This window comes from Antedon mediterranea, chromosome 1 (genome assembly GCF_964355755.1).
Source record: "Antedon mediterranea chromosome 1, ecAntMedi1.1, whole genome shotgun sequence".
Classification (NCBI taxonomy): domain Eukaryota; kingdom Metazoa; phylum Echinodermata; class Crinoidea; order Comatulida; family Antedonidae; genus Antedon; species Antedon mediterranea.
Window position 1 is genome coordinate 4,152,224 of NC_092670.1, and position 11,262 is coordinate 4,163,485.

The following is an 11,262-nucleotide window of genomic DNA, read 5'->3' on the forward strand; positions in this document are numbered from 1 at the left end:
GAAATTGTTTAAATACTGTTACAAATAACTATTAATTTTCATGGATTTCAGAAATGAAAAAGCAAACAACAACTTTACAACTACGTTTATTGAACATTTGTTTCAAGAAGAAGGAAAGGACGTATATGTATGTCGCCAAAATGTTCTTGGTCATGTTCAGCAGGTGAGTAGGGGTTTAGAATGTAAATTGATTATAATTACAATCAACTGATTACTTACCAGCTAGTTATAGTGGGAGGGTGGATAAACAATCAATTATTTTGTTTGCCAATACAAATCAAATTTAATTGTTAGAATTATTCTTCTTTCTTATTGAATTATTAACATATTATTGTTGTTAGATCAAATTCTTTATGACCAATTTTTTTTTGTGACAGGAGTCAAACATTGATTAACGAAAGCTAATTTTTGGCTCCTTTTCGCATATTGTACTGTATTATATGTGAATAAAGTTGAATGAAAGAAGCAGTTTTATCACAGAATATATTTGTATATTATTTATATTAATTTTGAATTATTCAGCACTATTATAAATTGTATAGCAAGAAAACATTATTCAGTTTTGAAAATTATATTTTATTTATGTCATGTTGCAGATTCAAGTATTAACATTTGTACGTGTAATTTTTCTTTGCAGGGTGGTGCACCGTCGCCATTTGATCGTAATTTAGGAACAAAGTTGGCAGTTAAAGCAGCAAACTTTTTAATAGAACAGATTGAGGAGAACAAAAAAGATAATAGTAAGTGACAGTAATACATGCAATCTTAATACATTTATATGTTCCCTTTACAAGATTAACTAGAAATCAATTTTTTATTTCAATAGCTGGACCTAAACTATGGAACGATCTCCCTGTTAAAATAAAACTTTCTGTATCTTTAATTACTCTTTAAAAATCTGTAAAACGCTACCTATTAGCCATTTAAACAACATACTTTTGTTATGCTCTATATTTTTTCTCTTTTGTTTTTGACTTATATTTTGTTTATTGTTTTATCATGCTTTTTCTTTTATGTATTTCTGCATACTTGTTTTGTAGGGGCCCTCATGAGACAAGCTTATGCTTCTAGTGCGGGCCCCAGTTGTTGTCATTTTAATAATAACTGAATAAATGTATATGAACTGAACTGAACTGAGATCAGTACTGTACCTATTCTGATAATAATACAAAAAGAAACCTTTCCAGCAATTGTTGACGTTTTGTAAAAATAATGCATATTAATTTAAAAGCAAACCAGGACATTCATAGTTTTAAAATGTAAGCCTACATCCTATGGTTAATTGTGATTGAAAAAAAGAACAAATTTACCTTGGATGTAGTTCGCAGTTTTTTCATATTTTTTTCATTACCTAGATGCTAGTAGTATGTTCTTCTCATAGTAACGTACGAGAATCGTACCTTTAGAGCTATAGATAGACCTAGCCTCACATTCTCTCCTTGCTGAATTCTCCTTTTTTGGCAGTATCCATTAATACAAATCAGGGAAGACCCTGAAAAATTGACAGTTCTTTAATTTATTTTTTTTAAACATGCATCAAAAGAAAAATAGAAATACCATTCTGTTTGCGATGCATGTCGGTATTATAGCGAACTGCCTAAAATATTAGAATCAACGTACTTACTTTTCATCAAACATTTTTCCATTTCAAAAGAAATAATACACTATTGTAAGGATCATAGGGGTCATTTCCAGACATAGCAATATAAGCAGTGCTCCCACGGGCTATAGCTTATATTTCAACCTCTATGAATTCAATGCATTCAAACAGCAAAATATGAACAGTATATCATTTTGTGTTAATAGAAATTTTAATAGAAATTGCTTGTAGATTTAGTTATATGTCTTGGGTCTCACTAACAAGTGTATTTTGTTTTGGGTTTCCCACAAAAGACCACTTTCAATTTTGACCTCTGTGATATCATAATGCAACGCACTTGTTTGGCTACTCTGTATGCATAATCATAAAACTTCCTTGCGATCTGTGTGAAAACACCTTCTCAACCGTGACGAGTTGTAAACAATCCTAATTAGGATCATGCATAATGCATACTCTTGGTTTGAAATCTTTGTTTACTTTCGCTCGTGACGATTTTCCAGACGAAATGTAATCAAACTAATTTACCTGTTATTGTTAATTACGTAAAATTTTTGTTTTTGGCATGCATAATCATAAAACTTCCTCACGATCTGTGTGAAAACACCTTCTCAACATTGACGATCGAGTTGTAAACAATCCAAATTAGCATATGCAATTAAATGCATACTTGTGGTTTGAAATCGTTGTTTACTTTAGCTCGTGACGATTTTTCAGACGAAATGTAATCAAACTATTTTTACCTGTTAATTACGTAAACTTGTTGTTTTTGGCTCGAATTTTTGACTTAAAGTGAATAACTTTAATATTACTTTGATATGGCCAATTAAAATTTAGAATATTTTGACTTTCATTTTTTTGTGTTTCAAGGGACAATACATCTTTAATGTACTGCCACCTGTCACATAGTATACAAATAATGAATGAAGACGTTTTTTTTTTTCGTACACAAAAATGTTTCAAAAAGTACTATTTAACGATCGTTGAATAGTGCGTACTATTGCACGCCATGTGACCCACATTCGTCCAATCAAATGACAGGAATTTATTTAGGTGTTATATACCGTACTGACGCGGGTATAAGCCCATACTCGGGTATAAGCCCACCCCCGACTTTTGACTAATTTTCATGAAAAATGAGGCACTCGGGTATAAGCCCACCCATTAATTCGAAGATCTACAGTGTGTGTCGTAATACATTATTTTGCATTTGGCGACGTCCATACACCGAATATACCTACCTTTGATGATAACCAAGCTAGGCTAATATACGCTAGGCCATATGAGGCCTAGCGGTCCTGTTTTGTTTACACTCCATCGCGGTCGAAGATCGCTTCACACACGACGCTACAAGTCGCCAAAACGGAAAACCACTATTTGGTATCGGCTGCCATAAACAAGCTTATTAAATTTCTTTGGTACATTTCTATTTAACGAACATTGTATACTTGCTTTTCTGCTTGATAAATTCTTGTTAAATTGATGTTTAAAATAAGATATTCTACGATAAATTACACGAACTAATTTTCCGACACTCTACACCTCGTGTATTTAGAGGCAACGTCGTACACGTGAGGGCGCTCGCTCGCATGGTGGAATACACAGTGTACATATGCTGTTTTTGACGATCTGCATTTTTGGATCCTCGGGTATAAGCCCACCCCCCAAACTTGACGTGATTTCATGTTCGAGGGGGGTGGGCTTATACCCGCGTCAGTACGGTAATATCCTTTATCTGATTTGGTGTATGTACATTTCCCCAGGTTCTTAAAGCCATAACAATGATCATTTTAATTCCTGGGAGCACTTTAACAATCTCAATATCTTCTCAAGGTTCAAGGTTCCATAAATTCAATAATAGAATTCTCATTAATCTTCCCAGGTACTGCACTTATATAGACTACTGACCTGTTTCTACTGAAAATGAATAACAATAATTTCACAATCCTTTTTTAAATTTAATATTTGGGTAGTACACCTGTTAAAAAAAAATTGTTGTTTTTGTTTGTGTTTTATAACATACTACTGTAACTGAGCAATATTTGGCATACAAATTATAATAGCCATGTCATCGTTTATTCAAAATTAAGTTATTTATTTATTCTTTTTTTATTCAGATACCGTGTACACTAAATCTGAAAAGTCTGCTGTGATTGTTGGAATTTGCAAACGTGAAACCAAGTTCACGCCAGTTAATTATCTACAAAAAGCAACAGATTTTAAGTAAGTATATTCTGTTATTATGTGTTATAACATGGGTTCAAGGATGTAGCCAATCAGACACGCTGAAATGAGTCACGTGTGCGCTCTTTATATATTATCCACTGGAGTGCAAAAATTGCGCAGAAAAAAAGCATGTAAATCGTATTTCAGAATACCGATCGCTACTAGACCGACAGTCCATTGGACGGTACCAGCTAGTATAATATATTTAAACTAATGGTGATTTAATAGCCCCATTGAGGCTACCCTAGATGCTAGGTGCTCATGCCAATTCTACTCATCAATTTAGCTTATGGGTGAATTTTTCATCTTAAAAGATAGAAATCAAAGTTTATTTTTATAAGTTAAAAGTGTAACTTGCGTATATCATCATCATTGGTATTTTAATATAGCATGTCCTCATGAGAACTAGCATTAGGTGTTAAGACTTTTTTTGATTAGAGCATAATTCTACATTTCTACTGTAGGCTATATGTAACTATATTATACCAGTAGTTGAATATCAGAGATCCCAAGTTTTAAAACTTTAAAAGTAACAACCTGTCTTCCAAGCTGTGATTGGAGCGTATTACAACCACTAATGTAGAAAACGCCAGCTAATGTCGGAATAACTGTTAATGTAAATCAATCCACCACCAATGTAGTAAAACCTCCAGCTTACAGTGTGTGTAAAAGTAAAGATTTATGTAGTAAATATAAAATTAACGCAGGAATGTAGCATGGTCAACAGCTAATGTAGAATGTAGTAACGAAAATGGCCTCACAGACATTATGCATTATTATTATTAATTCTTTATACTGGGTAACCTCTTCAGTCAAAGACTGTTCTCCCAGAGGGCCCATGTATAGTACTATGATGAGTTTGTGACAGTGGCTGTGTGTGAACTACAGTAGTACACTGGGGTAAACCCCTACTTGATCAAAAGATTTACTAGGTTCTTTAAAGTGCACATGAGGTAGATGTGTATACTGGACCTACGGTTTATAGTCCTTATCCGAGAAGACTCGTTATACCACCAGAACCATGGAGCGAGTGAGCCACGAATCCCTGACAAGGCCACTCACTTGCTCTACAGCAAATGTAGAAAACAGAATATATTTTACAAACTTAAATCTAAATTTGTGCAATTCCATCTCTTTGAACTATAGTTTTCATTTCAAATCTCATATCACAATTGTGTTTAGTTGAGAAAGTTGAACTAGCTCTGTGTACAGACACTTCTTATAACAGACATTGGTTGAAAGCCTGTTTTTGTCTATCTATATATCTATATATCTTCATTTGGTACCACCTCTCACAAGTGACTAAAAACATTCAATTTTCAGACATCGTATTCCTGAGAAACAGTGGTGGATGAAACTAAGACCACTATTAAGAATATTAGCAAAACATGAGAGTACATATGAGGCTGACTGTGAAGAAGTATTCAACAACCACATGACTTAAGTAGCAAGATTACATTCTCTACTTGTTGGTGCTTTGATTATAGATGAAGTTTGTTAAAAACTCTTCATTAATTGTGATTTTAGTAGTGGAAAAAGCAACATTTGTACATAAAGCTCTGTCTACACTATCAAACTTTATGTGACAAAAAAATGTGATGTGCCCATATTATATGGACACGATGATGTCATATCACTACCATATTTGGGCACACTAATTTCATAGTGTGGACAGAGCTTTAGAACTGAAATTATAACTTTAATTCCTTGTTTAACTAATATAATATGCAGTGTTACTGTTATTGTTAGTGAAACAGTGTAAGCAATAGTCTTGATGATGGCAAAGTTGTATGAGTGTTGTATTGTAGCAGCTCAGAGTTTAAAAGTAAAAGTATGTTACCATAATAATTGCAGTGCTAATATTCATGATTGTTTGAAAATGTGTTTTGAATTGTTCTTGAAATAGAAAAGTATTGTTTCCATATTGTGCAAATAGATATTTATATAATAATAATAATATATTTATTTCCTCAAAAGGACATAAGATAAAAAATTATATAATACAACATACACAGAAAAATTACCTAAGAGGTTTTGGCTGCTGTTTGATAATTTTGACAAGAACTTAATAATTTAACTTAAGACTTTCAAAAGGTTATTAGTTGCAGGAAAAGACAAATACCAACAAAATAGATACAGATATTAGATTGATTGATTACAAAAGAATTAATTCCAATAAGATAATTCCGTTTAATTTAGAAAGTTATTTAATAAATCTGAATGTGCACTGGGTAAACTTGCTTGCAGTGACTGCTGTGTATATCCAACTTGTTTTTTACCATTTACTACATTCTTTCCAATTAATATCTTAAATTTATATCTAAAATATTTATCTTAATTCTGTAGAGACTAATACTTATTGAAATAATAATTTTTTAAATTTTAATTATGCAAATAAACCACATAACAAATGTGTATAATGCTTATTTTTATGATAATACAGAAAATGTATGAAAACCACTAATAGTACACTTTGATCCAATAAAATAAATATTTAATCTATCGAATTAATATATGTTTTTTTTAATAAAACATTTCAAAATACAACGTAACACTAACACGCCTAAAATGAATCGTACAGAATTATAACCCAGAGGAAATACATACGATATAATTTCTCTTTAAAAATTTTTAATAATCACAAAATGAATTAAATATTTGTGATTGTAATTATTCATTTATCTCTACAATGTGGGCGTATGCGTGACATATGTTTTGCAAGTTGACATTAAAGCTCAGGTACAGGCATGAATTTTAAATATAATATTTGGTTAATTGTACATAAATCAAATATTTGTAACAGAAATCAAGACGAAAAAACATGAATTCCCTTAATATGGTCAAATACAAAATTTGGCAAAATTCTTCCATAAAAACCAGGAAAGATTTTTTTTAGTAGTTAGGTAGTTAATAATGTAATAACATGTCTGGTGACTCCATAGAAGGTGAAAAAAAGATGGTGGATATACGGTGGATAATGTTTGCTATAGCAATAGCATGAAAATAAAAATCTAAAGTTGAATAAAAATTATGGGAATGATTGGTCAATAGAAATTTTTTTGCCCGCACCTGGCCTTTAATATCCTAATAATTACAATGTTTAATGTACAGTGTTTACATAAATGCAGATTATTATGGTATTATAATGTCATGTGTGTTTGTAATTTAGATTAATCCCATTGGAAAGGTTGATCATGATTAAGAGATTAACATGATCCACTTTAGTCGAGATTAGCGAAATTGTTTATCTATCTACCTACGCCACCTACGGTCTAGACTTTATATTGCCACTAACCAAGTGAACAGCTTCCAATAGTGATGTGCACTCCTTTAGGCTTCTACCTGTAAATATATCCGAACCGCGATTTGTTTCTAGTTCATGAATAAGTCTTAAAATTTTACTCAAACTGTTAAATTGTTCTTTATGCTGTGTCTGTAAAGCTCGGTCTATCAAACTGTATGTGACAAAAAAATGTGATGTTGCCATGGACATGATGATGTCATATCACTTCTACCATATTTGGGCACATCGCACTTTTTTTGTAAACGTTTAATTGCGGTTGATCAGCGATTAGGCCTACAGAAATGGATATTCAATTTTTATTAAAAAAACTTTTTATCGAAGCAATAATAATCATAAACCATGGACTACCTAAACCATTCTAATTCTAAATACCAGTACTTCACATCTGAAGCATAAGTACGGGTTTTTAACCGCTACTGGACAAATAATTTGTAGGAATCGGTAGTCATTCTTAGTTTTATTTTATTTATTTGTTTATTTATTTTTAGAGTTAAGAGACAATTTGTTTTAAATACTTTGTTCGTTGGCGTGTAATGGTGCCAATGTAGAGCAAACAACATCTGCTAATCTTTTTTTCCGACGCCAGATAACACAATTAAACATAAAAACGAAACTAGTCCTTACCTTGTGTTTTGTAATATACGTTTATGTGAAACCTTCATTTGTTTTGTTTGGGGTTGGTCAACGAAAGGGATAGCTGAGCTTGCATGTAGTATTAGTGATGAGTAATAATTACGATCGTAGTAAATATGACCTTGACTTATTACTCATTTCGTTAAGTAAACTAACTACGTGGGTTATTTAGATATTTGAAACTTTGCCTGCGAAATGTTACCGTATTAACAACAAGGCTCGTTACATTATTTTTGGTTTTTGTTTTTTACCTTCATGATAGATGTCCAGAATCTATACCAGTCACTACTATTATATTAAATGTGTTACCTGGTGGTATAGCAGCCTACATAAAGCTTGGTTCCCACTAGAACGTAACGCAAGGACGTAAACGCAACGCAAGCGTTTTAACCAATGACAAGCGAAGTTATAGACAGTTAGCAATCACAAGCGAATAAGCCATCGCTTGTGATTGGTCAATTCACTTGTGTTGCGTTACGTCCTTGTGTTGCGTCGCTAGTGGGAACCACGCTTAACTTTATCAGGCTTTAATAGATCTACTTTGTAGGCCTGTGCATTATTCATTTAAAGTTATTATATTTATTATTTTATTTTAAATAGGCCTATTTGTAACTGGTATTGATATTGTATATATATTTTCTCATGCTCACAGATTTTCTCATCTTATCGTGTCAAATTAATTAATTACATTTCAGTATATCACCGGGGTTTTAGAATTCATGTTCTGTGCCTGGTGTGTTTTTATATATATGTATCTATAAATTTATTCTTCTTTTATCAATTTTCTTGTGGATATTAAGCCTACATACCAGTATTAGGCTAACTTTGTTAATGATTCTCTATATGTTAAATCATCGACCACATGATGCAATTCTATGCTAAATTACACATGGCTATATGAAATTAATTATCCACAAGCAATAGGCCAGAGTTGACGTCATCTTATTTTCAACGACATTTATAATACAGTATTTCCAAACTGTAAATCAAATGAACACAACTGTTTCATTGATAGGCTGCTTCTTGCACATGATTTCCTTTTACACCAAGGGAATCAATGTTTGTCCTACATCTACCTTTCTTTCCTAGGAAAATATTAGGATATTTACGGTAATACTTAGGCCTATACATTATTTACGATGAAATAAATGCCTGTGTGTTACATAAATGTCAGCTTTTATAAGCCACATATATTGACTTAAGAATACAATATACGTTTTCTTATTTAGTTGTCAAAATAATAAGTGTTTCTGCTGTGGAAATAGTAAAGTAAAATGCAGGTGGAAGTAATTGTTTTCTTAAATGGACATTGTGATAACAACTCGTGTTATGTACGAATCCGTCTAAAGTTCATTATGTAGGCCTATTATAAACCTCACCACCTAAACAGACAGAATACTCATCCAGGTTTTAAGGAAGAACCTGAAGCGTGCTTAAATGATTATTTCCTCTTTTTTCTACTGTGTAGGCCTAGTTACTTTATTTTTAGCCGAAGTATCAAATGATTTACATGGGTAACGATTATGTCACATGTTGGAGACTGAGTCACAAGTTTACTAGTTGACTTTCTCGGAAAGAATTTGATAAGGAACAATAAGCACGTGTCAGTTGATGCTAAAGGCAACACGTGTACACAATCGGAAGTTTAGTAAAGGAAATAAAATAATGTAAAATATCTTTGTTTGTAAAGACTTTGGTGGATTTGGAACTCCTTCGATAAACGTTTTAATAATCGCATATGTAATTAACGGGGCATTGCGGCTCGTGTATCTTTCCCACAACTTTACCAACGTAAAGTTCATACGATGGAGACATTAAGCAGGAAATGATAAAAATTAAAAAATTATAGGCTATAATTATAAAAAAGATTGAACTTGCCTTTCATAGTCACTTTACACTGTTTTGTGGGCAAAGATAAATAATCATTATATTTAGTGTAGGTGTAACATACCGAGAGTTACAACATGCAATGACGTATAGGGCACTATGTTTATTTTCTTTAAAAACTAGATTTTCCCGGACTAAACATAATAATAATAAACCCTTTACATTAACTGTTGTAACTTTCAAGGTCATATTTTTACACTTTCATAAACACGTGGTGTATGTTTACCCGGTATGACGGAAGTAATCCGCCTCCTTTATACGGTATGTTTTATAGGCCTATCGTGATGTTCATTCTAGTTCTAGCAGCTGGTGGGGGCTGTTTTTAGTGTATTACACTATTCCCTGGTGTAGGCTAGTAGTAAATTTTCATCCGATTTGTCAGACACAAATTATGTAAAAAAAAAATTTATATTGATACTTTTGAAACAGTGGCACACTTCTTAAATGAAGGTGCGTCCAGAGTAGGCGGACAGTAGGCTAAGTAAAATAAAAGTTTGAGAAAATAAAAAAAGAAAAAAACTATTTAACAATGTGCCTATTTACATGGAAACATATGTGCAAGATATAAATAATAACATTAACAAAAGTAATACAGGATTTACAAAAACAAAGAACTAAGCATTTTCATTGTTTATTTACATAACTAATTCAGAAATGATTTAATATCATTGAGCGTATATTATTATATAGTTGGCTTCAGATGCACAACGCAGGCCGAGATGCGTGTCGCCACGTGTCAGCCATGTGTCAACCTATGCTGTTTTAAGTTCGTATTTAATTATACTAAAAAGTGAAAATGAAATACACTTTCGCGGGTGGAGCCGGATTTCATGTTAGACAATTTTGAGAATGGACATTGATTGAGTTGGCCATACATTTACCTTAGAACCTGTAGGTCTATAACAAGATGGTTCAAAATAGCAGCCAATAAGTGTACATCGACCGATGTCAGTAAAACTATGGTGTAAAGAATAGTCCATGGTAAAAACGTTACCCCTGATGCAAAATGTGGCCAAAAAATGAAAATACGTCAACATCGTAAACAACGATTATGTTTTTTCAGATATCATAGGTCCCTGTAGCATGTTTTCCTAAGAAAACCACAATAATGTTTCGACATATACGGTAGCTTGAAAACTATAAATCACATAAGTAGGATTTAGAGTAGAAGTGTTTATAAATATAAATACCCAATTTTCTAAGAAGTGTTTGTTTTCAGCCGTTACAATCAGCTGTCATTAAATCACTAGTTAGCGGCGCAATTCACTTGAAATGTTTACTTACAATATGATCTCTTCCGGATTAACATTGCTTTAAATAACCGCTATGATGTATTATATGCTGTTTTATTAAATAAACACATAACGACTTGTGAGATTATGTGTAATATGAAACCGAGAGCACGTAACAATTATTAATATCATATAAATTATATATTTAGCAATTCAAATCAGAAGTGTTGTGTGTAAATCCCCTTTTCCATTTGCATGTGTTTTTAATACTATTTCAGTAAATAATATTAAAACATATATTATAACTGATGACACTAATGTATAAATGAATATTGTGACATTTCAAATTCCATGTTAAATCATATTAATGTCAGAATAAGGAA

The 11,262-nt window shown here is 32.1% G+C and overlaps 1 protein-coding gene across 1 annotated transcript in view; it reads left to right on the plus strand.

Moving 5' to 3' along the window:
* Window positions 1-9,779, plus strand: part of LOC140053999 (ATP-dependent 6-phosphofructokinase, platelet type-like) — a 33,486-nt gene extending 23,707 nt beyond the window's left edge. Inside the window, exons 19-22 of the mRNA XM_072098792.1 lie at window positions 52-163; window positions 638-740; window positions 3,715-3,820; window positions 5,147-9,779. Coding sequence (XP_071954893.1) covers window positions 52-163; window positions 638-740; window positions 3,715-3,820; window positions 5,147-5,267 — 442 coding nt within the window. The 3' untranslated portion in view covers window positions 5,268-9,779. The remainder of the gene's footprint in view (window positions 1-51; window positions 164-637; window positions 741-3,714; window positions 3,821-5,146) is intronic.
* The last annotated feature ends 1,483 nt before the right edge of the window (window positions 9,780-11,262 follow it).